Genomic DNA, 26,932 nt, shown 5'->3' on the forward strand with positions numbered 1-26,932 from the left:
TATAAACCCTTGACAGCTGTGGGTGGAGCCACATTTAGGAGACCTGACACCAATATATGAATAAAAACCTCTTTGTTAAATTGTATTCATGGGCCTCTTCTTCTTCCGGAAAACACCAAATGGCTGATGACGCCAGTGCAGCGGGAGGGCCGGGAGGACCCAGGGGCCCAGGCTTAGGAGGCCGCGGCTTCCGCTGAGGATTCGGCAGCGGTCTTAGGGGCTGCGGTCGGTCGGTCGTGGTCGAGGCCGCGGGGCTCGTGGAGGTAAAGCTGAAGACAGTGAGTGGATCCCCGTCACCAAGCTGGGCCGCCTGGTTAAGGACATGAAGATCAAGTCTTTGGAGGAGATCTACCTGTTCTCCCTGTCCATTAAGGAGTCTGAGATTATCGACTTTTTCCTGGGTGCATCTCTAAAGGATGAGGTTCTGAAAATCATGCCAGTGCAGAAGCAGACCCGGGCTGGCCAGCAGATCAGGTTCAAGGCTTCCGTCGCTGTCTCGGACTACAATGGTCATGTTGGTCTCATTAAGTGCTCCAAAGAGGTTGCCACTGCCATCTGAGGGGCCATCGTCCTGGCCAAGCTTTCCATCATCTCTGTGAGGAGAGGCTACTGGGGGAACAAGATTGGCAAGTCCCACACTGTCCCGTGCAAGGTGACAGGCCGCTCTGTGGCTCTGTGCTGGTGCGTCTCATTCCTGTCCCCAGAGGCACTGGCATTGTCTCTGCTCCTGTGCCCAAGAAGCTTCTGATGATGGCCTGTATAGATGACTGCTGCACTGCCACCCTGGGCTACTTTGCCAAGGCCACCTTTGATGCCATCTCCAAGACCTAGAGCTACTTGCCCCCTGACCTCTGGAAAGAAACTGTGTTCACCAGTCTCCTTATCAGGAATTGACTGATCATCTTGTAAACACCCACACCAGAGTCTCTGATTAGAGGACCCAGGCTCCAGCTGTGGCTACCACATAAGGGTTTTTATAAAAGACAAAATAAATGAACTGTCTGTTTAAAAAAAAAAATTGTATTCATGGTCAGACCAGTGAATCTCTGAACTACCCCATACCTGTAATAGCCTAGGCAGGTCTCAAATTCATTCTTACCGTTTTTTTAGAAATAGAAACAAAGATGGTTATCAGGAAAGACTCTGGAGATGGGAAAGGCTGTGCTTCAAGCTCACCAGATCTAGGATGGCCTGGAAGGAGTTCTGCCTTGTCTTGTAGGTTTGCATGGCCACGCTAATTGGGGCTTGCCCACGAGTCGCTCCTGGTCCCCATGGGACCCCCTGTTGCCTGCTGACACTAGAAATGTTGATGTAAAATCCACAGTTCTCACCTTAAAGTAAGAGATGGTTTGTTCTTGAGCTATTTTGAGTGACCATGGTCCAGGAACAGATTTAGGTTACCCCAAATTCCACATCCCTATGTGGAAGAAGTTTCTCAAGGTTTTTGATAGCTTTATAGAACAAAAAAAAAGTCCTATATCAAGGCAATTTTCCCCCTGGGTTTTTAGAGACAGGGTTTCTTTGGGTAGCCCTGGCTGTCTTGGAATTAGCTCTGTAGAACAGTCTGGCCTTAAACCCAAGACCCCTTGCCTCTCCCAAGTGCTGGGATTAAAGGCATGTGCCATCACTACCCTACCTAAATCACGGTAATTTTAAAATACATTGGTAGGTATACCAGACAGGCAGATGTGTTGAGGTGGAGGATGGGCCGAGATACATCTGTTGACAATCTCAGCTCTTGGGTTGATAGAAGCTTATGTTCTACTAAGTAGCTTCTAAGATATTTTTACTTATTCTCAATGCTCAAAGTGTTACTTCAGATCCAGAGTGAGGCATGAGATGGCTGCCTCCAGAAGGCTAAAACCAGCCCCAAATAAAGTAATTAGCCCCTGAACCTACAAAATTCCAGTCACTCCACAGTACTGAAAATACTCACAGTGTTTATCAGACTCTGTCTAGACTCCATCCAGGAGTTATGTTCACAGCCAGACACAGCTCCTTCTTGGGGATTTTCCTTCACAAGATCCCATCTTGGATTTTTCACAAAATAGGTAAGTGTTCTATAACTTGTTTAAAAGTCTAAATTAAGGCTCGAGAGATGACTCAGTGGTTAAGAGCACTGGCTGCTCTTCCAGAGAACCTAGGTTCAATTCCCAGCACCCACATGGCAGCTCACAACTGTACCTCCAGTTGTAGGGTATCTGACACCCTCACATGGACACATACATGCAGGCAAAACAATGTACCTAAGAATTTTTTTTAATTAAAAAAAGTTTGTAGTTACTGTGCTTAATGAGAATCATAAAGCAAAACTGGACTTCCAAATGTTAAAGACGGTTAAGCATTGTTTTTGTGCTGAGCAGTGGTGACACACACCTTTCATCCCAGCACTCAGGAGGCAGAGGCAGGTAGATCTCTAAGTTTGAGGCCAGCCTGGTCTACAGAGCTACTTCCAGTACAGCCAGTGCTACACAAAGAAACCCTGTCTTTAAAAAAGCCTCCAAGATACCTGTGAAACATCTGTTTGCAAAACAGAATGTATGTAACTTTATGTTCTTTACCTTTATAAGCCCATGTGGCTCTGTGCTATATTTGGGAATCTGGAGTCCTTGGTGTAGCCCTGCTGCCAGTATCTGAGCAAAAGTCCTTTCTTCATTTAAATAGATTGGTCAGATTGGTGAATCATTGAACCACCCAGACCCAAAAAAGACTGAGCTGAATATTCCAGTTTCAAATTCACCCCTGCATCCCAATCCTGTAAACCTAAACTCCAGCTCAATATGTCCTGAAAACTTACTGTGCTACCCAGACTGGCCCTAAAATTCACAATTTTTCTGCCTCCATCTCCCAAGTGCTGGGATTATACACAGTTTTTACAGAACAGTTCCCTTGCAGATTACGATCTGCATCTTGCAGGAAGCTCCTTAAACAGGAAGGTAAACAACTCAGAATAGCCTCAGGAAGTTCCTGAAACTGACCAGATTCACTAGGCTCCTCCCTGATAGAGTAAACAAAAGCTGACCTGTGCTACAAAGAAAAGGGGCAAAGAAAAAAAAACCTCTCAAACCAGAAGAGTTGCATAGAGGAGGTTTTAGTCCCACAGAGGTGCCACAGAGGCTCAGGAAAAGGACACTCGCCAACCTGTTGAGCTTTCTGCAGCCTGTGCAGTGTGCTCCAGGTCCCCAGCTTTGTGAGTCATCCATGCCGGGGTAATGAAGCTGTCTTTAAGTCTTTTCTCCTTCTGTAAGTAACCCCAGTAAAACTCATGGTTTACCAGATTGGTCTTTGGCGGTATCCGAACTTTGGTCCGTTGTGGGTTCCGTAGCTGGTGTGAGAGGACCTGTGCATTGTCTTTCCCCAGGACAAGCTTTATTTGTCCCACAATAACCACCATGTGTAGTTCTCCCTAATCAGGTGGTTCTCAACCTGTGGGTTGTGACATCTTGAGGGCAGGGCAATCCTTTCCCAGGGGTTACCCAGACCATCCTGCTTATTATCAGGATGATGTCAAAATTGTTTGCATCATGATTCATAGCAGTAGCAAAATTACAACTGTAAAGTAGCAACAAAAATAATTTTATGGTTGGGAGTCAGTACAACATGAAGAACTAAAGAGTCACAGCTTACGAAGGGTGAGAACCACTGCCCTAATATGTATTTAGGCGTTTCTGCATGTTTGGACTTACTTCTTCTTTTAAACATTATTTATTTATTTTATGTATATGAGTACACTGTCCCTGTCCTCAGACACACCAGAAGAGGACATCAGATCTCATTACAGATGGTTGTGAGCCACCATGTGGTTGCTGGGAATTGAACTCAGGACCTCTGGAAGAGCACTCTGTGCTCTTAACCACTGAGCCATCTTTCCAGCCCCAGTTCCCACTCATCTTGAACGGGGGGCTTTCAGTGCTGCGTCCTCCTGAAGGAGCATCCTTCTCTCAGCCTGGCGTTCCCACCTGTGGGCTGACAGAGGACAGTGGAGCAGCCAACACACAAGACCGTGGTGATTTTACAGCATCCTGGGCATTTCGTGTCCATAAATAGGAATTGGGGTTCTGCACCAGGCGCTTTTTCCTGTGTTTCCTCTTCTCCTCTTCCTGAGAGGGAGGAAGGAGATCCTTTGTAAAAGGCATGTTCTCCTAGGGGTCATCACCACCGGAAAGGCCCACATTCTCTCTTACTTCCCCACCCTCCCTTTTCTCATCTCTGTCCCCACTCATGTTCTACTGTCATGTCTTAGATATGTGTGTGTGTGTCCATATGAAGTATAGGGAGTGCAGGTAAAAGAAAATATTTGTGGGAGTGGCTTCATTCACTTAATATAATTAATATAATTATCCGAATAATTTCTCTTGCAAACAGCTACGGTATTATGGTTGAAAATAGTTTCAGTGTAGATACAAAACATTTTCTTTTATTATCTTTATTTTTATTTTTTAAGATTTTATTTTATGTTTGTGAATACACTGTCGCTGTCTTTAAACACAGCAGAAGAGGTGGATCCCATCCCATTCCAGATGGTTGTGAGCCACCATGTGGTTGCTGGGAATTTGAACTCAGGACCTCTGGAAGAGCAGTCAGTGCTCTAACCACTGAGCCATCTCTCCAGCCCCCAAAGAATTTTCTTCATCTATTGCTTATTTGGAACACCAAGGATGGATGCATAACTTAGTTGTTGTGCGTGGGCTTTCAGAAACACTAATGTAACTCTGGTGTGTTGACCTGGAGTCCTTTGGGTAGATACCTAGAATAGTTGGTCTATGTGGAAGAGCTATTGTTAGTTTGAATAAACCTCATATTGATTTCATAGCAGCTGGACTGGTTTGTATTTCCAGCAGCACTGTGTAAACACCACCTTTTGTCTGCCTTCTTGCCGGCTAGTGCTGGTTTGGTTGCATCGGTCCCAAAGCCTGCCTTGTCGGGTGCTCCTTTTCCTTTTCCATGGCAATATGGTTTTACTTCAGAACATAGGCAGGCCTAGACCCCAGACTGCTGCGTGTTTGCAGTTAGCAGTGTGTGCAACTATGTTCACCCTTAAGTGTTTGTTTGTTTGTTTGTAACAGTATCACTCGGTAGCCCTAGGCTGGCCTAGAAGTAAGTATACAAGTGTGTGGATTACTCTGGCTTTGAACTACTTCAAAGTTTCACCTGCCTCTGCCTCCTTAATACCGGCTTTACAGACTTGAGCCAACCCCTCAGTCCAGAGTAATTGTTTTTAATTTTTAAATTTTATTTTTATTTATTGTTTTTCGAAACAGTTTTTCCATGTAGCCTTGGCTGTTCGGAAACTCGCTCTGTTGACTAGATTGGCCTGGAACTCAAGAGTTCCTCCAAGAGTGTGCCTGCGTTCACCCCAGTGGTGCGATTAAAGACATGCCACACTACAACCCGGTTTACTCGGCTTTTAAAAAGAAACCCTGCTTTGGGGTCAGGCCGAGGCAGGAGGATCACCAGGAATCGCACTTCAGTCAGTTTGGGCTTCCTAGGCGAGACGCTCCCGCGTGAAAACAGGAGGAACAAATAAAAGGAACGAGGAGGAAGGACAATCCGCCCAGAGCAATAGTTCTAGCAAAGGAGCTGCAATTCCTAGGGCCCATCTCCCAAGGCTCGGTCCGCCCCCCGAGGGGATCAGAGCACGTCTTCCCCAGAGCCACACTCAGGGCGGACACCGGCCTCCTCGCCTCATCCGTGGGTCTCATCTCAGGCGAGACGCCATGCCAGCAGATAAAAGAGGGGGCTAGGGAACTTCTTGTGGTGGGTGTTGTCAGTTCTGTGTCTGAGAAAGACCCTAAAGAAGAACCGGGCAGAACCGCGGGCATCGGTCGGTGCAGCGTCGCCCGGGCGGCGGCCGGCAGCGAAGAGTCCCAGGGCGCGCTGGGCGGGGCATGCAAATGAGGACGCGGTCCGCTCTCCGCGGAACTCTGGGAACGAAAAGCGCAACAAAAACAACTCCGTGTCCTTGGCTCTCTCAGGCTTTCCCTGGCATAAAGGCGGTCAGAGAACAGGGTAGAAGAGGATGGGTGTCGGGTGCGTGTTTGCAGGCGCGCGAGTGTTGGCGACCGTGAGTTGAATGTGTGTGCACTGGTGAGTGTAGCGGGCGTGCGGCAACAGGAAGGCATCGCTTCTCGGCCTTTTGGCTAAGATCAAGTGTAGTATCTGTTCTTATCAGTTTAATATCTGATACGTCCTCTATCCGAGGACAATATATTAAATGGATTTTTGGAACTAGGAGTTGGAATAGGAGCTTGCTCCGTCCACTCCACGCATCGACCTGGTATTGCAGTACCTCCAGGAACGGTGCACCCCTCGGGGGACATACAATTAAGTATAAAAATAGAGCTTAGTAAGTCTTTAGTTGTCTTTATGTGTCTTGTTGGTGTTTTTGCTTTAGTTTTGTTTACTGCAAGTTCTACAGCTTTTCTTTTTGTCTTGTTTTGAGACTTGTGAGCGAAATCTGGAGTGTTGTTTTTGTGTTTTGGTTGTAAGTTTTGGTAGTTATTTCATCTTAGCTCTCAGTTCTATAGTGTTCCCATCAGTCGGTTCTTTTGAGCCTGCATTCTGCCTCCGTGGCATGCTCCCCAACTCTGTCTGCATGGTTTCTTGAGCTCTTAGTGTATTTCTAGGCTTTATTTCTCTATACTAAATTTTTTCCTCTCAATCTGATTAACTCAACTGAGCATTTTCTTTTATGGTGCAGCCATCTTTTTTTATTCCATGCAATTCTAGTTTTATTTTATAAACGGTTGGAATCCTGGTCATAAAGTCCTTTATGACTCTGTTTGAGATGTGTTTATTTTTCTTAGGACAATTTGAGTTTTATGTACTATTGAGGTCAATTGTAGCTCATTTTTGTGTAGGATAAAGAGGTAAGAATCTACTACTTTCGTTATGGTACCTTTGTCGGGGTGTATGGTCTTCATACCGTGCTCCTTTGTTACTACATTCATTGGTGTGCTTATTTTAAATTCCTATTTTGTTTCTGTGCCTATAAAACTGCCTGTAAATTGAAATCATGTATGATTGTATAACTCCAGTAATACTCGTTTTGATTAGGATTGCTCGGCTTTCCAGGATCTCTTAAGATATACTTTTAAGATTCACCCTCCTGTCACATCTGTGAGGAGAGTCACTAGAATTTTTATTGGGATTGTATTGGATCTGTAAATTGCTTTGGGTCAGATGATCATTTTCTCAACATTATTCTTCTGAGCCAGGAGACAGTCAGAAAATTTCTTCTAGTGTCTTCCTCAATTTCTTTAATCTGCTTTCGTTTTTTGAGTCAGGGTCTTATGTGTCTCTGGCTGTTCTAGAATGCACTGTATAAACCAGGCTGGCTGGGAACTTGAGATCGGTTTGCCTGCCTAGAGTAGGCAAAGGTTAAAGGGGTGAACTACACCATCTAGCCTTTATATTTGAAAGGCAAAGGTATTTTAATACTAAGAGGCATTTGTTCTGCTTTGGATAATGTATATGGGGATCGCTTCTGGTTTGTTTTTGTGTATCCTGTTGGCTTTTTCATTTCTTTGAGACGGGTTTTTTTCTGTTTAGTCCTGGATGTCTTGGAACTCACTCCATAGAACAGGCCTGCCCCCAAATCACAGGGTCCTGCCTGCCTCTGCCTCCATTGCTGGGATTAGAAGTGTTTGCCCCTCCTGCGCCTGTGTGTGTGTGTACACACCTGAGAGTTCGAGGGTATTTTAGCCCCTGGAGCTGGAGTAAATGAGTAGTTGTAAATTGCTGGCAACTAAACTCCAGTCTCTAGAGTAAAGCCAACTTCTTGATGGGAATGTTTTTGGCTTTGGTTCGATGGTTAAGAGTCTGACTTTAGCTGGAAACCAGCTCTAGCAGGTCAGGGGTCCAAGGAGGACATGTGGCGACAATAAGCAGACAGACACACAAACATGTTTGAAGAATGATCTGATTTTTCTTCTTTCATGCTTTTTTTTTTTTTTGTTCCTTTCTACCCTTATCTATCTAAACACAAATCACATATTTCAAAAAACAAATTTCCTCAGAAGCTCCAGCAAGTCTACATTAAAATAGTCATATTATGTAGACCTAGAAGCCTCTCCCTCCTCCCAAGGCATTTAAGGTGTATACCAACCTGCCTGCATGGTTTTTGTTTGGTTTTCCAAATCATGGCTTTCTCTGCCTCTGCCTCCCTCTGGAATTAGAGGCACCTGTCTGACAGAGCCGGCCTCATGGAGAGTGCTCAGGGCCGTTGTTCACCTGCCCAAGAGCAGATCCTCCCCAACGACCTGTGGAAGAAGACTTGGAAGTGTATTCTGAAGTCACTTTTCTCCGTAGACTGGATGTAGACAAAGCCCTAAAGAGTCTGGAAATGGTCAGCATCTTTCTTTTCTTTTTTTTTTTTTAAGATTTAATATTACGGGCTGGAGAGATGGCTCAGCGGTTAAGAGCACTGACTGCTCTTCCAGAGGTCCTGAGTTCAATTCCCAGCAACCACATGGTGGCTCACAACCATCTGTAATGAGATCTGATGCCCTCTTCTGCTGTGTCTGAAGACAGCTACAGTGTGCTCATATATAATAAATAAATAAATCTTTAAAAAAAAAAAGATTTAATTTTACATAACTACACTGTAGCAGTCTTCAGACCAGAAGAGGGTATCAGATTTCATTACCGATGGTTGTGAGCCACCATGTGGCTGCTAGGAATTGAATTCAGGACCTCTGGAGGAACAGCCAGTGCTCTTAACCACTGAGCCATCTCTCCAGTCCAGTGGTCAGCATCTTTAAGTCAGAGCTATAACCCTGAGCTCAGACTTGATGGCTTGAGCCTGCTGATGTTCAGTGTTCTGGAAATCCAGTGCCCATCGATGTGGACCAAGGAAGAGCCTGGACAATGGTCACTCTCATCATGGAGAAGCTGCAGAACCAGAGTAAGATGACCTTACCCGCAGGGTCTGTGAGGCTGGCCCGTATTCTGCTGAGAAGAACAAAAGTGGCCATTTGTTCCCTATGGAGATTGGTGTGGATAAAAGTCTCTGGAAGGCCTTACATGGAGGATGCCCATTCGAAGCCAGGCAGCCTCAGGCCCCTTCTCAGTGGACTCACATGGTGTGTCTCAAACCGAAGGTCTCAAGTGGCAGCTGGAATCCACAGGGCCCATGGATGTGGACTGCTTCCTGGACCTCCGTAAGCACGGGGCCACCTGCAACACCACCAACCAACCACTCGACACTGCTGGACCCTGTCAGAGCCAGAGGAACTGGTTCAACGCTGTTCCTCATGGCGCCCTGGTAGCCCCAAGACTTCAAAATACTCAGAGCCTTTGTTTCCTGGACTATGAAGATGACACCCAGGCAGACTATTGAGTAACTCACAGGGCCTCGTGGGCATCATCACACCCAGCTCTAGCCCTAGGCCTGATCCAGACAGCCCCAGTGTCTGTGCCTCAGGGGAGTCAGAGGTCAGCACAGGTGAGGGTGGGAGCAGTGGGGTCCCCAGTGACAGTGAAAGAGAGGAGGGCATCTTCCTGCTGGACCATGGCAACTTGGAGTAGATTGAGAACTTAGATTTTTGGCTTCATTTTGCTGTCTGTCACCTTGGTACCTGACCGGGGTGAGGGGAAATGAACTAAGCCGTAATTTTTGTACTTTCTTACTTTCGAACCCGCATTATGAGTTCCCCCGAGGGGGTGCACCGTTCCTGGAGGTACTGCAATACCAGGTCGATGCGTGGAGTGGACGGAGCAAGCTCCTATTCCAACTCCTAGTTCCAAAAATCCATTTAATATATTGTCCTCGGATAGAGGACGTATCAGATATTAAACTGATAAGAACAGATACTACACTTGATCTTAGCCAAAAGGCCGAGAAGCGATACCTTCCTGCTGCCGCACGCCCGCTACACTCACCAGTGCACACACCTTCAACTCACGGTCGCCAACACTCGCGCGCCTGCAAACACGCACCCGACACCCATCCTCTTCTACCCTGTTCTCTGACCGCCTTTATGCCAGGGAAAGCCTGAGAGAGCCAAGGGCGCCGAGTTGTTTTTGTTGCGCTTTTCGTTCCCAGAGTTCCGCGGAGAGCGGACCGCGTCCTCATTTGCATGCCCCGCCCAGCGCGCCCTGGGACTCTTCGCTGCCGGCCGCCGCCAGGGCGACGCTGCACCGACCGATGCCCGCGGTTCGGCCCGGTTCTTCTTTAGGGTCTTTCTCAGACACAGAACTGACAACACCCACCACAAGAAGTTCCCTAGCCCCCTCTTTTATCTGCTGGCATGGCGTCTCGCCTGAGATGAGACCCACGGATGATGCGAGGAGGCCGGTGCCCGCCCTGAGTGTGGCTCTGGGGAAGACGTGCTCTGATCCCCTGGGGGGGGGGGGGGCGGACCGAGCCTTGGGAGATGGGCCCTAGGAATTGCAGCTCCTTTGCTAGAACTATTGCTCTGGGCGGGTTGTCCTTCCTCCTCGTTCCTTTTATTTGTTCCTCCTGTTTTCACGCGGGAGCGTCTCGCTTAGGAAGCCCAAAACTGACTGAAGTGCGATTCCTGGTGATCCTCCTGCCTCGGCCTGACCCCAGAGCACGGTTTTCTTTCATTTATATTTTGAGACAGGGTCTCTCTGTGTATCCCTGGCTATCCCAGTACTTGCTATGTCCACCTGCCTGGGTATGCATTTCTGAAGTTCGTCCCACAGTTCCTCTTGTTTTAAAAGTGAACGAAAACCACTTCGGCTTGGGTATTTTGGAGCAGGGGTATTCAACTCCACAGATTGCTCCATGATAGGACCTAGTGTTCCAGGCTGGCCGGAGTTCCTCAGTGAAAGTCTGTGCGCAAGCGAAATTAAAGGAACACCATTGGACAGGAAGACCGTTAGGACCAGGATCCGTCGTGGATCAATGCTCGATGCCTGGATTTTCTTCCTACTCTCTGTTTCAGAAGCTCTGGTACCATCGTGGGTGAAAAGAAAAGCATAAAATTTATTGCATGTCGTAAGTATAGTCCTCGTACTTGGAAGAATGATGCAGTGAGATACTTCCAAAAGTGTGGTGTGTGTGTGTGCCTGCCACTTGGTAGAATGGTTGGTTGCCTGTCATGCACAAAGACCTGTATTGATCGACAAGACGGCAAAAAGGAGAAGGTAGGCCGTAGATAAGCGTGCTTCAGCTAGCAAAAGACCCTAGATTCAGCAGTTAACAAAAAAAGTGCATCTGCCAACAAACTCGGTTTTGTCGATGGGACCAGGAAGAGAGAATTTCACCTGAGGAAAACTGGGTCAATAGACTGGCCTCTAGGCAAGTCTGGATTTTCTTGATGAGTGATTGACGTGGGAGGGTCCAGCTCACTGGAAATGGTGCCACTCCTGGGCAGGTGGTGTGGCTTGGTGTAAAGAAGGCAGGGCTGGGCATGGTGGTGCAGGCCTTTTATCCCAGCAGTGGAGAGGCAGAGGCAGGGACATAGAAAGAAAGCAGGCCGAGTAAGCACAGAGAGCAAGCCAGTAAGCAGCACTCCCCACGCCTCCCTGTATCAGCCCGTTTTCAGGTTCTTGCCCTGTTTAAGCTCCTGCCCCGTCTTCTATCAGTGGCTGCCTATGATCAGGACATGTAAGCCAAAGTAAACCCTCCCTTCCCAAGTTTCTTTGTTAAAGATTTATTTATTATATATGAGTACACTGTAGCTGTCTTCATTTTGAGGGTAGTTCACTCCAATTTCTCCCTGGAGTGCACTTTTACCCTGTCAAACACACATAACAAAACCGCTGAGCCCATCCCTACAGCACAGCACTTAAAAAAAAAGTGTGACTCTTAATTGGCTTCTTTTCATTAAGTTGGTCATGGTGATGACATGCTTTTTATCCCAGCACTTAGAGACAGAGACAGGCCGATAATTCAAGGCCAATTGGCCTGGACAGAGAGATCCAGGCTGGGCCAGATAGAGCTATATAATAAGACCCATGACAATCCTGGCTTCCCTAAGGCTTGGAGCAGGGGCGTTCGTACCCTTCTAGGGGTCACAGTCATAGCCACACTCTAGGAGACCTCAATTCTCTGCAAACTCCAAAGGAGGAGACAGAGGCCAGAACTGAGAGTTCAGGAAGACCCCCCCAATTCCATTGAAGAGCCCTCCCCCCAAATTCCATGCTCTCTGAAGCACTTCCTCAATTCTGATTTTTTTAAAAAAAGTTTTCTTTTTCTTGTCTCTATGTGGGTGTTTTGCCTGTGTGTGTGTGTCTGTATCTTTTGTGTGCAGTGCCTGCAGAGACCAGAACTCATTGTATCCTCTGGAACTAGAGTTTCAGAGAGTTGTAGCCATCAGATGGGAGCTGGGAATCAACTCTGGGTCCTCCAGAAGAACACCCAGTGCTCCTCATGTTTGACCTATTTCTCCAGCCCGCTTTTATATTACCTATTTATTTTGTTTTTATTTATTTTGACATAGGGATTCACTGTGTCTCTGGCTGCCCTGGAACTATGTGCTTATACCACACAAATACAAAACAAAGAAATAAGTAAAGGGCTGGAGAGATGGCTCAGATGTTCTTCCAGAGGTTCAAATCCCAGCAACCACATGGTGGCTCACAACCAGTTGCAGTGTACTCAGATACATAAAATAAGTAAATAATTAAATAAATCTTTAAAAAGAGAGAGTCTTGACTGCTTTCTGTAAGTTCTCATGGGGAAACACAACCCACAAGGTCTTAGAGCCTGTGCCTCAGAGAGTAGCTCCCAACTGCTTGGCTGGAAACACTGTGTTGTGTAAGGAGCTGATTCCAAAGCATTGCACGTGCTGCACACACACACACACACACACACGTGCTGCACACACACACACACACACACACACACAATGTCTATTGTTCCAATTCCCTGCCAAATCAAGGTGTTTCCTCAAACGCTGCATCCAGGACAGCTTCAAAGTGTCTAGCCCCGATGGTTGAGCCTCCCAGACTGCTTCAACTGCTGCCTTCATGTCTCTAGGCCCAGATGGTCTTAGGGAATCTGACCTAGTGGAGGTCAATATGGAGTCACTCTCCAAACTGTCTTAAGAACTCTGCCAATACAACCAGGGCACATCTCCAGTCCATTCTTTTCAGACTTCAGGCTTCACAAGGCTAGCCCCATTCACAGGGCTGGTGATACTAATCTCTGCTTTTTTCTTGCCTTGTCCTCTTTCTCCAGAAATGGATTCTCATTAACCAAGTGCCCCTACACCCATACCTCCCTTTGAATACCAGCCCACTGACTGCTCCCTCCTTCTCCCCACATCGGTCCATGCCAGCAGGAAGTAGCCAGATCTGAATAGGCACCCGATACCCAAAGAGGTCCAGATATTAGGCTGGAACCCCTGTTCCCCTCTGTACGAGCTGGGAAACTCCGTCTGCCCTCCCTCCCCCACCTCACGGAGAAAACTCATTGAGCAGAAGGTTTTTATTGTGGATGTGTCCATTAGCACAGCCCTAGGAATCTAGAAGAGTCCAGAATGAACACAGCAGAATAGGCCTGATCTTGGGTGGGGATGGGGGTGGGGCAGCAGAGGAGTGAGAGAGGAAGAGGAGAGAGAGAGAGAGAGAGGGAGCCAAGAGGATCTAGAGACATCCTGGATCAGAGCCATTGAGAACTGGCACCAAGAGAACCAAGAGGGGTAGCCAAAATGGCTGTCAATACAGGAAGAGGAGCAGAGGGGAAGGGAATTCCAGGGCTTAGGTTTAGGATAGGGTCTGGGTGAGGAGTGCTGAGAGGCCACTTTATTCTTTCCACTGCATTAACACAGCCATTCTGAGAGGGCCTGGCAGCCAGAGTCTGCTTTGATGTGTTAGTAGGGATCTCTGTTAGTTCTTTATCTTGAGCATCTTTGAGACCTAAGTCATCCTCCTGAGAGAAGGAATCAAATTAAACCCCTTTCCCCTCACCTGTTCCCCCCCCCTTAGGCTAGTCTGAGTGTCCTGCTGAGGACTTATTTGGCCAACCAGCAGTTTCTTAACTTCTTGCCTTGCATAGCCTCTTGTATTCTTCCAGGAGGCTTTCTTAAGTCCTTATTAAGACTTTAGGATCTGGGCTTCTTGCTCTGTAGCCCTTTGGTGTAGGGGTTTCTTATCAATGGAAACATTACCACCTAGAGGCAGAATGGAAACCTGTTAATAGTGAGGAAATAAATAAAACTCACAAGCCTCAGGAAGTTCCTGAAAACTACACATTTCATCCCACCCTTTTAAATAAGCAGTGACAATTTTGACCAGAAAAACAAAACAAACAAACAAACAAACAAACCCTCTTCTGTTAGCCCAGAAGATATGTGATATGTTACACGGATAGCTAACTTTATGGGTTTATGGGAGGGGATTGTTTGTTTGCTTGTTTGGTTTGGTTTTCAGAGACAGGATTTTGCTGTGTAGCCTTGACCTGGAGTTCTCTCTGTAGATCAGGCTGGCTTTGAGTTCACATGCTTCTGCCTCTTGGGTGCTAGAATTAAAGGAGTGTGACACTGATAACTTTTAAAACTTAAAATTTACTGCTTGGGACCAGAGAGGTGGCTCAGCGGTTAAAGCACTGGCTGCTCTTCCAGAGGATCCTAAGTTCAATTTTTACAACCACACAGTGGCTCTCAACCATCTATAATGGGATCTGATGCCCTCTTGTGGCAGGCCAGTGTATATGCAGATATAGCATATCTTTAAGAAATTACTGTGTTTAAGAGAGCTGTAAACCAAAGTTAGAAGTCCGAGTATTAAGGACTTTTGGTTGATTTAGTCATTGCTTGGTCTTACACAATTTTAACAAAACTTGTTTATGAAAGATCAAAGGTCGTATGGGACAAAAGCTTGTTTGGCTAGAGATAGCCAAGACTTTGCAAGACAGATGGTAACCTTCGATTTGTGTTGTTCTTCCACTATGTAAACCCCTGACTTCAGGCTACTCTTTAGTCCAGGGTGTAACATATCCGGATCAATTCAGGATCTCCAAGACCAAATTGTCAGCACAGAGGAGATTTGTTTGCTCCGGAAGGAAAGAGGGCAGGAGTAAGAGACAACAAGAGATAGAGGATGAGAAGGGGAACAAGGGGGAAAAAGGAGGCTGGTTTTTTTTTTTTTTTTTTTTTTTTTTTTTTTTGTCCCTGCCTCTGGATAGAGAGGAGACAGATGTGCCCATAAGAAAATGGTGGTTTATATGAAAGTGCAAGGGGAAACCCCATGTTAGCATAAGGCGTTTAATTTTAATTGAGCATGTTAATTAGGTGAACCAAAGGGGACTTTTGATTGCTGGACTTCAAGATCTTGGTAGTCAACCTCAAGAGGAGGAAGTAGCCAAAAAGGGAATAGACCTTAGGGGCTCGCTTTTGGAATGTAATCTAAAGGTTTTTAGCATGGCAGAGGGAATCCGAGAGAAGGGCAAGGCCTGCCAGAGCCATGCCTGCCATGTTTGAGCTGCCCAGTGTTCCTTCACAGGGTGTAATCCTGGCACCATTATCTAAATAAAAGCATCTTACTAAAACTTATTCATGGTCTGACTGGTGAGTCTCTGGCCGGAGACACATACAGCTTTCATGAGTCTTCACACAAGGCAGGGTGGGTGTGCTGCTAAAACAGCCGCCCATCAATTTTCCAAACTCCAATGAGTAATCCATTTCTTTTCCTCTGTAAGTAACCTGGTAAGCTCACTGGTTCTCTCATGAAGTAATGGAATCCTCCTTTTGGTTGGTTATCAGTGCCTTTTCATGGGGTGAAGGAGACTAGCCTTTGTCATATCTCCTTGGAAAATGCCACATACACCACTGTATACCCCGGGTTCATTGCCAGCTTTTAACCCTTTCTTCCTGTAGCCTGCTATGATGATCCTTGGTACCATTCAATGGAGTATGGGAACTCGGCCTTCAGGCTTATCCAGGCTCCTCCTAGGATTTACCATGGGCGCATAGGGAGATCAAAGCTGGTTACTGGCAGTCACAAGTCACCCTAGCACTAAGGAGACTAAGACAGGAAGGTTGTATTAAGTTCAAGTCTAGCCTGGGCTACAGTAAAAGATGCAATCACAAACTGAAAGACCCCCGGACTGGGGAAGCCCCGCACTCAAGTACCAGGATACTGCAAACCCAAGAACTCACAGAGAGCCTATCTTGCTGCAATCAGGCAAGAGGTTTATTTCCAGAGCTCTGGGGACGACACATATCTCACGCAGGAGATAGAGGAGTCGACCCTGAACTCAATTGGGGGGACATATTTATAGGGAAAATTACATAGGCAGTTAGCAACGGGCGCATAGCAATTTCATTGTTTTCAAATTGGCACACTCTGTCCATTTTGGACAACTCTGTTTTGGGGCACACTAACCTTCATACTTTGTTTCTCTCAGGACTGCAAGGCCAACCCAGACCTTATCGAGTCTAGTAGGTCTGGATTTGGGCCATTTCTTTAAACAAGTTATTTTGTTCTTAGCCTTGAAGCATACTTGTCCTCAAGGCAGGGTCAGTGGGGCCAACTTGAAATTTTAACTCTTTCAAAAATTAACAGCCAAAGAAAGAAATACGTAACAAATACGATACGATGGAGTTTCAAGGGTCTGTGCCACCCCTTGACCTGATCAGCGCTTGCATAACCGGACGACTGTACTGTGGCCACTGGAACCCTCCAAACTCATAAATCTCACCTCTTTATAAAGGCTCATAGGCCCAGATATAAAGCAGATAAAGAAAAAAAAGGGGGGACAGTGCAAGAGAGTGAAGATCCCCCTGTGGTTCTCAGTTTTGCATTTGAAGTATTGTGAAAAATACAGTACAGCTACGGGTCTGTGGGTCAATATCAACGCAGCCGCTGAAAGAATTTTGCAAGCACTCTTTCTGACGTTCGAGTCGCTGGCGTGCGCTGGGCGGAGCATGCAAATGAAGACGCGGCGGAAACTCCACGGAACTCTGGGAGCGTAAAGCTCAACGAAAACTTCCAGACCCCTTTCTTCCCTAGCGTAAAAGTGGTCAGTGGATAGGATAGAAAAGGAAGGTCGGTGTAGGGCACACGTTTGTGGGCACGCGAGTGTTGGTGACCGTGAGTTAAGGTGTGTGCACTGGTGAGTGTAGCGGGCGTGCGGCAGCAGGAAGGCATCGCTTCTCGGCCTTTTGGCTAAGATCAAGTGTAGTATCTGTTCTTATCAGTTTAATATCTGATACGTCCTCTATCCGAGGACAATATATTAAATGGATTTTTGGAACTAGGAGTTGGAATAGGAGCTTGCTCCGTCCACTCCACGCATCGACCTGGTATTGCAGTACCTCCAGGAACGGTGCACCCCCTCGGGGGAAGTTATTGTGTTAAAAGTTAGACGCAGTGTTTTCTCTGGGTTTTCTTGCTTTAGTGTTAGGAACTTACTAATGTTTTGCAGTAGGGTTTTGCTGCGCGTCGCGTTTGGCTTCTGAAAACAATAGTTTCCTTGAGTTGCTAGGTTGAGCCATGTAGTCCTTCAAGTCAGATTCACCTCTTCTCCTGAGAACTGGAACTAAAAAGGTTTGCAGCATCATGGTTTGCCAATTCTTTTATTTATCGTAAAGATTTATTTATTTCAGGCATGTGAGTACACTGTAGCTGTCTTCAGGCACACCAGAAGAGGGCGTCATATTCCTATTACAGATGGTTCTGAGCCACCTTGTGATTGCTGGGAGTTGAACTCAGGACATCTGGGAGAGCAGTCAGTGCTCAACCACTGAGCATTTCTCCAGCTCCCCCCTCCCCTGCCTTCTTAAAAAATTCTTTTTAAAATTGATTTATCTATGTATATGAACACACTCTTCCTCTTTTTAGACACGCTAGAATGGGGCATTGGATTCCATTACTATTGCAGATGGTTGTGAGCCAACGTGGTTGCTGGGAATTGAACTCAGGACCTCTGAAAGAGCAGCCAGTGCTCTTAACCAGAGCCATCTCTCCAGCCCTTGCTCTGCTAATTTAAATCTTTTCCTTAAAAGATGAAAGAAAAGGAAGGAAAAGAAAGAAGCGAGGACATTTTGCAGCCCCAACCTGAAGTCCTATAAATATTTTCAGAAAATACAGGAATCAAAGGGACCCAAATCATCTTCACTTTTTAGGAATAATCAAGCAGCAACAAATATGTCCACCGGGAGGCAGCATCTGCTCATTTCCAATCCGAGGCTCTGGTCTTAGTTGTGGTTTAGAGATGGATGGGGAAAGGAGCCTTTTCAATACTTGCTGCTCCAGCAACCATTATGAGACACAGATGATAGGGTCTTTATATGAATATGCTGTCCCTGTCTTCAGACACACCAGAAGAGGGCATCAGATCCCATTACATATGGTTGTGAGCCACCATGTGGTTGCTGGGAATTGACCTCTGAAAGAGCAGTAGGTGCTCTTAACCTCTGAGCCATCTCTCCAGCCCCAGAGTTCCTAATTCTTAAAGGCCTGGCCAACCACAGTTTCTCCATTTTGTTTGTAAAACAAAAAAGCTGGGATTTGAAAGTGGGTCTTTGAGAGAAGTGGGCAGGTCGGGTCTTTGTGATTCCTAGCTGATACTGCTCTTAAGCCTCCTTGCTTCCCTGCAGCTCCTCTGTTCATCTGGACATGAACTTGTTGGGGCAGGAGTGGTGTCATCTGTAATCTGTAAGCAGTTAGGAGGCAGAAGCAGGGGGATGTCAAGTTCTAGGTTCTAAGTTCTAGGTCAACTGGACCACAGAGAGAGACCCTGTCTCAAAAAACAAAAAACAAAAAACAAAACAAAACAAAAAAAAACCCAACCAGTCATTTCCAGGGTGAGCTCTACCCATCCTCTCAAGCTCGTTCCAGAAGAAGGAGGGGCTGTAATCACTGAAACTTCTCATTACATACTGAAAAGTGCCGGTCCCAGAGGGAGATAGCTTGTCCAATCCAGTGTGGAATGGGATGCATACTTACTCTTAAGTCCTAGGTTTTAGCGTGCCAGGATTTGGGGTATTGAGGTTGTATAAGGTATTATCCCATTACTGACCTCTGTTTTCTCCCTCCCCCACCCCCCACAAAAAAACGTCCACACACAGGGATAGCAGGATGATTTAACAATTTAAGAACACAGAGAATCCAGATTCAGTGCCCAGCACCCACATGGTGGTTTACACTATCTGTAACTCCAATTCCAGGGATCAGATAATTCTCTTCCATCTTCAGCTTCCACACGATACGTAGTCATACATGCAGACAAAACACAAAGTAAAGAGTAAGCTTTTTAAAAGTGTGCATCTATGAAATTCTCAGAGAATAACTAAAAAAAAAAAAATAAACTCCCAATATTTTATTTATTTCTATAAAGTTCTGTTTATTTTGCTTTATGCATGAGTTTATCTGTCCTGAGTATGTCTGTCCCCTTCTGTGTGTCTGGTGGCCAAGGAGGTCAGAAAAGGCATCATATCCCTTGGAACTGGCGTTACAAATTGTTGTGAGCCACCATGCAGGTGCTGGAAACTAAGTATCGGTCTTATGCACTAGGTTTGGTGCTCTTAACCTCTGAGCCAGCTCTCTGGCCCTACTTCTATTATTTTATATGCATTTTTAAATGTGTGTGCATAATGATGTGTGTGTGTATGTGTGTGTGTGTGTTCAACAACTTTGTGGAGTCTGTTCTCTCCTTCTACCTTTATGCAGGTTATGAGGATTGAATTAATGTTCTCAGGCCTGTGGGGCCAGAGCTTTGACTGAATAAGCCATGTTGCTGCCCAACCCTCCCGTCAATATTTTAGGCAGGATCCCATGTCGCCCAGACTGGCTTCGAGCCTGTGAAATGCAGAGTTTCAAGTCCAGTCGTGGACAGTTCATTACTAACAGAAGCACTGAGGGCTAAGGACCCCCGGACTGGTGAACTCAAAACAAAGGTGTGGCTCCATGGTCAGGGCTCTCCTTGGTGTGGTTAACTACTCCATCTCACGGGATTTCTGGCAGAGAGGAAGCCAGACAGTGCCCCGATCAGTGTAGCTGCAGATGAGAAGAGCAAGCGTCTTCCATCTGGGGTTCAGAGTGCTGACCACACAGCTGGACTCTGATTTGAGTTGAGTGGGAAGCCAGAAAGGGCAGCAGCGGCTCCTACTTCATCTGTCCTATTGCCTGGACACTTACCACACACGGGTGTCAGTTAAATATTGCTTCAAAAACCCCATCTTCTAAAAAGCCTTCCTGAGCAATATCACCCTCAAACTAAAAACAAACAACCCCTCAAAAAAAAAAAAAAAAAAAGTCCACCAGGACCTCACCGCCTCCTCTCCCTTTGTCTGTTCACACCTTCCCTGCAAACATGAAAGATAAGGTGTGGAGTGAGAATGTCCCTTTCATTTCCTTTATCAGAGAGGTGACAGTTTCCATCTTGGGTGTGAATCCCTTAGGGGAGGGAGTGTTAAAAACATAGCCTGACACCTGACAACTTGTGGTTCCCCCCTCATTTCCCCCCCTTACCCCCAGTTTCACAGTCATTGAACCTTTGTTCAAAGCCAGGGTTGTTGGCACAATTCCTAGGTGGCGGGGTGGGTGACCTTGGATAAGTCGTGTAGCCTTTCTGTGCTTCAAAATCTTTTTAGAAAAAAATGCACCCAGATCTTGGTATGTTGTGTTTTGTTTGTTTCTTTCTGAAGTCTGCTGGAGATTAAACTTCAAAGTCTCCGGGATACTTGACAAGAAATCTATTCTCACTGCTTAACTCCCCTTTCTCTCCAACTCTCCCTCTAGTCCTCATGTTATTAGCTTTTGTTTGTCTGTTTGCTTTTTAGCCCAGTTTCCTCTCCAGCTTACTATGTAGCAGAGGATGGTTTTAATTAAATAAATGATCCTCCTGCCTCGATCTCTCAAGTACTGAGATGAGAGGTGTGGACCACCACAAGCAAGTCTTTATTTTTGCATTTTGAAAGAATGTTGACTGTGTAGCATTCGTTGCCCTGAAATTCACCAAGTAGACTGGGCTGGCCTAGAACTTGTTGCCTCCCAGTGCTGGGATCCCAAGGCTGCACCAACCATCCGTGCCTGATTCAGTTATGAATTTTTAAAAAGAAAACTGTGTAGATGCAAGGCAGATCTCTGAGTTTGGGGCATGCCTGGTCAACAGAGTGAGTTCAGGGACAACCAGGGTTAGACAGAGAAACCCTGTCTTGAAGACAAAAAACAACAAAAAGAAAACTGTGTTGAGCGCTCAGACTGGAGTGCAGCCTGCAGTGTACGCTGTGAGGTGGTGTTTGTTCCCTGTGGCCTTGGCCTACCCCGCGGTTCCCCTCTCCGGCTTCACTGTACTCTTCTCTGCCTCTGGGCTTTAGCTACCATTCTACTCTGTCTCCTCATCCCCATTTTGGGGGAGTAAAAAGGTGATTTTCTAAGGTCTGGGTCCCAGACTAACTTCAGAAGCTCTCTAGGGATTTGGAGGCTCCCTGGACTGCCAGGCAAGCCAGGCGACTCTTGTGGTAGGAAGTGACAAAGGAGGCTGGTGTTAAACTTGGGCCTTTATCAGCACTTGCTGGGGGTGGCTGGCAGGAAAGGGCTGGGCTCTAGCAATCTGGTAATGGCTTCTCCTCCTCCCTTTCCAATCCTCATTACTCTCAGCTGTTACTAAGGGTAATCCTGTTGTCCTTTTGGTCACCTTGCCCTTTATAACATCTCTTCCCCTTCAGGACAAGCAGGACTGCAACTGCTAAGCACAGCCCCCACCCCCGCCACCCCAGCCCCCAAGTGGAAACATTTTTAGAAGCCTTTCCAGAAGCTTCTAGCTGACAAGTTTTTTTCCTCTGAAGTCCCCTATTGATAGTTTGTAAAAAGCTAATTGTGTTTTCCTGAACCGCCACTGTCTGTCATTCCTTATGGACTGAGACCTTTGAGGCTCAAGGTGTCCATAGCTCTAGGACTCTGGCTTGTGCAGAGGAGTTTACTAACTCACTGCAGTTCTTGGGACAGACCCTGAGCCTGTGCTGGGCAGGTGCTCCACTGCTGAGCCATCATGCCTGGTTCACCTGTATTTTTGAAATTGGGTCACTATATAGCTTAAAGAGGTTATGAACTTAGTGTCCCCTGCCTCAGCCTTTGGAGTACCTGGGATTAAAATTCTGTGGTTATGCCCAGTTGAACTGTCTTTTTTTTTTCTTTCTCAATGTATTTATGTGAGTACACTGTCATCTTCAGACACACCAAAAGAGAGCATAGCATTTAATCTCATTACAGATGGCTGCGAGCCACCATGTGGTTGCTGGGAACTGAACTCAGGATCACTGGAAGAGCAGCCAGTGCTCTTAACTGCTGAGCCATCTCTACAACAAGAACTTTGTTTTTTTTAAAGTTTATTGTTGTTGTTATTATTTTAGACAGTCTCACTGTATAAGGCACATTGTCATGGGCTCACTCTGTACAGGCTGGCCTTGGATTCGGACAGCCCTCTGCTTCTGTATGGAGTGCTAAGATTAGGCCATTGCAAGCTATTTAAACAAGACAGGCCCTTGGAGCTCTGCCGTTGGTCTGAGCAGGCTTGATGGAAGAATTTCCACTAAGGCATTCTAGCCCCATAATTTCCCCATGAAAGCCAAGTGGTGGGCATCCTGACACTGAATTCAGACAGACCTTGCTCAGCCACCTATGACTTAGATGTGATCATAAATGTCTTTTAACCCTCTGCAGCTTTCTGTGCCTGTAAGAAACAGTAGTCCCTAACATGCTATTGTGAGGTAATGGGGTTCTCAGCATTCTACATGCAGGAAGCTGAGGCCCAAAGATTGCTAAGGTATCCAGGCTAGCCTGGGTTACATAATGAGATTCCCATCTCAAACAAACACACAAACAAACAGACAAACAGATGTAGCTAGGTATGGTGGTTCATGCCTTTAATCTTAAAGGCAGAGGCAGGTAGATTTTGTATGTGAGGCCAGCCTAGTCTACATAGTAAGTTCCAGGATATCTAGGGCTATATAAGTCCTAATAAAATTAGCAGCTACAGGGCTGGGAAGATGGTTCAGCAGTTAAGAGCACTGGCTGCTCTTCCAGAGATCCTGAGTTCAGTTCCCAGCAACCACATGATGGCTCACAACCATCTGTAATGGGATCTGATGCCCTCTTCTGGTGTGTCAAGAGTAGTGTACTCATTAAAGAGTCAAATAGCTCAAAAAAGAAAAGAAAAGAGAAAAAAGGGGGAATAAAAAAAAAGCGACTACAGAGATGGTTCAGTGATTAAGTGAACTTGCTGTTCTTGCAGAGTTCCCAAATTCGGTTTCCAGCACCTGTGTTCTGCAGCTCACAGATGCCTGTTAACTCCAATTCCGGGGCTCTGACGCCCTCTTCTGGCCGCTGTGATCACCAAGCAAGAAGCAAGCAAAGCAGGTAAAGCACTCATATAAAATAAAAATCTTAAATTTTTTTTTTCATAAAAAGTATGTGCCTGCTATCCCAACACCTGGGAGCTGGAGGTAAAAGGATCAGGAGTTCAAAGTCATCCTTGACTACAAAATTGGTCCAAAGCCATTTGGGGTTACATGAGACCATGTTTTGATAATGGGCTTAGTACTATATATCTTAGTACCGCTGTATCTGTATGGAGGTTCCAGGTAAATACTGCTTTGCAAACTAGACGAAGAAAGCGACTTGAATGAGTACTACTGAATGAGGGAAGACAGGAAAACTTGTCCGCATCTCTTCGAGCAGATCCTTAGGTGGAAGGAAACTATTGGTGGGGCCTTCAGCCTGAGTGAGCGAGAAAGTGGATGGGGTGGTGTCATTATTAGACATTCCATTCCTTGCTCCCGTCAGGCACAGCCACGCCTGTTCCTTTGGTTCTTCCTACCTCCCGGCCCTGCGAATTCCAGGCTCGATTCCAAATACTGAATAAGGTAGAAAAGATTAAATAAAGCGGTTCCGGATAGAACGAGCACTCCCTCCGGAGGCTGGGTCTGCAGAGACCGGCTTAGTCCCCGCCTAGCTCCCCCTCGGTAGCGCTGATTGGTCCTCGTCGTGTGACGTCACGAGAGGCTTTTTAATATGGAACCCGAGCAACGGCTCAGCAAAGTCCGATGTGGCTGAGACGCGGCGGGCCAGTGTCAGGTCTACGTAGCTGGCGGGGAGTGCGGCTGACAGAAGGTAAACGAGGCTGTCTGGACGGTGCAAAGACGCCGGCTTGCGGGGCTTGCGGGGCTTGCGGGGCTTGCGGGGCTTGCGGGAGCGGCAGGCTGGAGAGTAGCAAAAGACCGTGGGGATGGCGGTCACAGCGCCCGCAGGGGCGTGCCAGCGTTGTGGGTATGCGGAGCTTGTGGGAGCCCGACCCGTATCGGGGCTCATTGGGCACGCTGCCCGACTGCCTCCTTTCTTCGAGAAGTTTCCTGTGGGGAATGGAGATCATAGCTTCTGCTTTCCCTCAAGCTCGAAGGGGGGCGCAGGAAAACTACCTTACTTGGGATCTAGCCTGCAAGATCCGCACCTTCGAAGATCCTAGCACCTGAGGGTTTCTCTGACCCCTAAGCCCGGAGAACGCCTGCTTATCACACCTGTAGCTACTTTTTTTTTTTTTTTTTTTTTTTTTTTGTAAGAAAAGGGGAAGGAAAAAGGCATTGGAGTTGGCTCAGGGGTTAAAAGCACCTACCCTCAAACATAAGAACCCTAATTGGTCCCTGAGACCCACATACTCCTGCAAGTTGTCCTGACTTTCACACTCAAGCTGTGTTAATGTGGCTTATACACACTAACAAAAAAAATTTTTTTTTTAACGATGGGAAAAAAAGAGGCACCTAAAAATCTTGTTTTAATAAGAGGAATATTTAGAAGGGTGGGGGTGCTGGTTTAGGAAAATAAAAAGTTGCAAATCTATGTTTATTTTAAACCTTTTTTTTTAAATTAATTTTTAATTTCTCTTTTGGTCTTGTTTAGACAGCCTAGCTTGTGCTACCTGCCGGTTCAAGGCCTTCTCTTGCTGGTCTCCGCTGGAGCCCCAGCCTTGCTCCTGAGGTCTATCCTGCACCCTAGCTCACCATGGGAAACCACTTGACTGAAATGGCACCTACGGCCTCATCTTTTCTGCCACACTTCCAGGCCTTGCATGTTGTGGTCATTGGGTTGGATTCCGCTGGGAAGACTTCCCTTCTTTACCGCCTCAAGTTCAAGGAGTTTGTCCAGAGCGTCCCCACCAAGGGCTTTAACACCGAGAAGATCCGAGTGCCCCTGGGCGGGTCCCGTGGAATCACTTTCCAAGTGTGGGATGTTGGGGGTCAGGAGAAGCTTAGGCCACTGTGGCGTTCGTACACCCGCCGGACAGATGGACTGGTGTTTGTGGTGGACTCTGCAGAGACTGAGAGGTTAGAGGAAGCTAGAATGGAGCTACACCGAATCAGTAAGGCTTCTGACAACCAGGGGGTGCCGGTGCTGGTGCTGGCCAACAAGCAGGACCAGCCGGGGGCCCTGAGTGCAGCTGAGGTGGAGAAGAGGCTGGCAGTCAGAGAGCTGGCATCTGCCACGCTCACCCATGTGCAGGGCTGCAGTGCTGTGGACGGGCTGGGCCTGCAGCCAGGACTGGAGCATTTGTACGAGATGATCCTGAAGAGGAAGAAGGCACCTCGGTCGAGCAAGAAGAGACGGTGACCTGAGGCTGCCCATACCCTACCTGCTAGGGCTCAGTGCACAGAATAGTCAGGCAGGGCCTGTGACCTCTCAGCCAGCCTGGGTGCTGGACCCGTCCACCTCAAAGGACCGAAGGAGCATGACTGGCCCTGTGTGCCACACGGGGGAGGGAAGATGGAGTGTTTTCATGGCCCTTCACTTGGTCGAGGATAGGGGCTGCAAGACCGGAGACAAATATCAATGCTATCTCTACCTCGGCCCTGGCTCTCCTTTTCTGCCCTAGCATTTTATTTGGATATATATTTTTTATCATCGCAGGAGGAAGGTGTGTAGAAAGTTGTCCAGAGAATGCATTTGATGGTGAACTGAGAACAACTTTATCCTCTCCACGACTGAGGAGAGCAGGGGTCTCCTTAGCTGCTCTTCTCACAGTCTTCCCATGTCTGTGAAAGGCCAAGAGTTCTCCCCACATTTGTAGATCCCCTGGCCCTTTTTTTTATAAGCCTCTCCTGTCCTCTGTATTACTGTTTCTTGTTTGTTTGTTTGTTTTTTAGCATTTGCCTGTAAGTTATTAAAGTTGGATGATTCTAGCCCTTGTTTTGATCTGGTAACTTCCCCTCACCTTACTTAGCTCACCCCATGGAGAGTTTGGGATTTGCATGGAATAGGGGAGGGAAGGTTGCTTATCCTGAACGAACAAGACAAGCACAGATTAGACTATGTAATTATGGGGTGGCTGGTACAAATTCTGGAGGAAATTGAATACCCCTAGAGCTATGGTTGCCTGACCTAGTTTAGGGGTCAGGGTTTTTCTCTCTTCCTCTCACCTCCTCTGGCTCTTGCTCCTGAGACCAGCTGCTCCTAGGCCTCTCTGCCCACAACCGGCCCCATCAGGGCTTCCCTAGTGTTCAGGTCGGTCCAACTTAGTTATCCTTTTGGGGGATGTATGGTGAGGATGGGAAGTAATCCCTGGCCTTAAGCCACCTTTAAGTGCTCAATCCTGCTGACTGTGGCTCTCTGGCAGCAGCTGGTGCTTCAGAGACCTGGGTTGGCCTGGTGACTAAGCCTGAGTCTTCAGCTATGGGAACAGCAGCTCTTCTCCCAGAGGGGACACAGTCATAATCTACCCCACTCCCAACCTGTGAGACAGGATTGGAAGAACATGATCTGCAGTGTTAACAGGGCAAGCGGAGATAGCTGCGGTATGCACCTGCGGTCCTAGCATTTGGGGGTGGGGCAGAGGCAGGAGGGTCAATCCAAGGTGAGGTGAGACCCCACCACACACACAATAAGGGGTAAGGTAACACATGAATGTTGCCAGGTCCCCAAGTTCCTGCTTAGGTTTCCAGGGGCCCCGCCTCCTGCAGGAAGGCCAGCTGTGTCTGATAGAACAATAAGATTCTCTCCTAATCTATCTGGGTGGGAGTCCTGAGAA

The 26,932-nt window shown here is 47.0% G+C and overlaps 1 protein-coding gene and 1 pseudogene across 2 annotated transcripts; one reads left to right on the forward strand and one right to left on the reverse strand.

The window, feature by feature from the left end:
• Positions 1–3,906: 3,906 nt before the first annotated feature.
• LOC308426497 (small ribosomal subunit protein eS27-like) lies at positions 3,907–4,136 on the reverse strand (annotated as a pseudogene). The gene has a single exon. The product of its transcript is annotated as a small ribosomal subunit protein eS27-like (transcript).
• A 19,796-nt stretch (positions 4,137–23,932) lies between these two features.
• ARL4D (ARF like GTPase 4D) lies at positions 23,933–25,873 on the forward strand. The gene is made up of 2 exons (XM_080924515.1): positions 23,933–24,027; positions 24,811–25,873. The coding sequence occupies exon 2, from the start codon at positions 24,913–24,915 to the stop codon at positions 25,516–25,518; it is 606 nt and encodes a 201-aa protein (XP_080780641.1). The 5' UTR covers positions 23,933–24,027; positions 24,811–24,912; the 3' UTR covers positions 25,519–25,873.
• The last annotated feature ends 1,059 nt before the right edge of the window (positions 25,874–26,932 follow it).

This window comes from Micromys minutus (assembly GCF_963924665.1).
Source record: "Micromys minutus genome assembly, chromosome: 10".
Taxonomy (NCBI): Eukaryota; Metazoa; Chordata; class Mammalia; order Rodentia; family Muridae; genus Micromys; species Micromys minutus.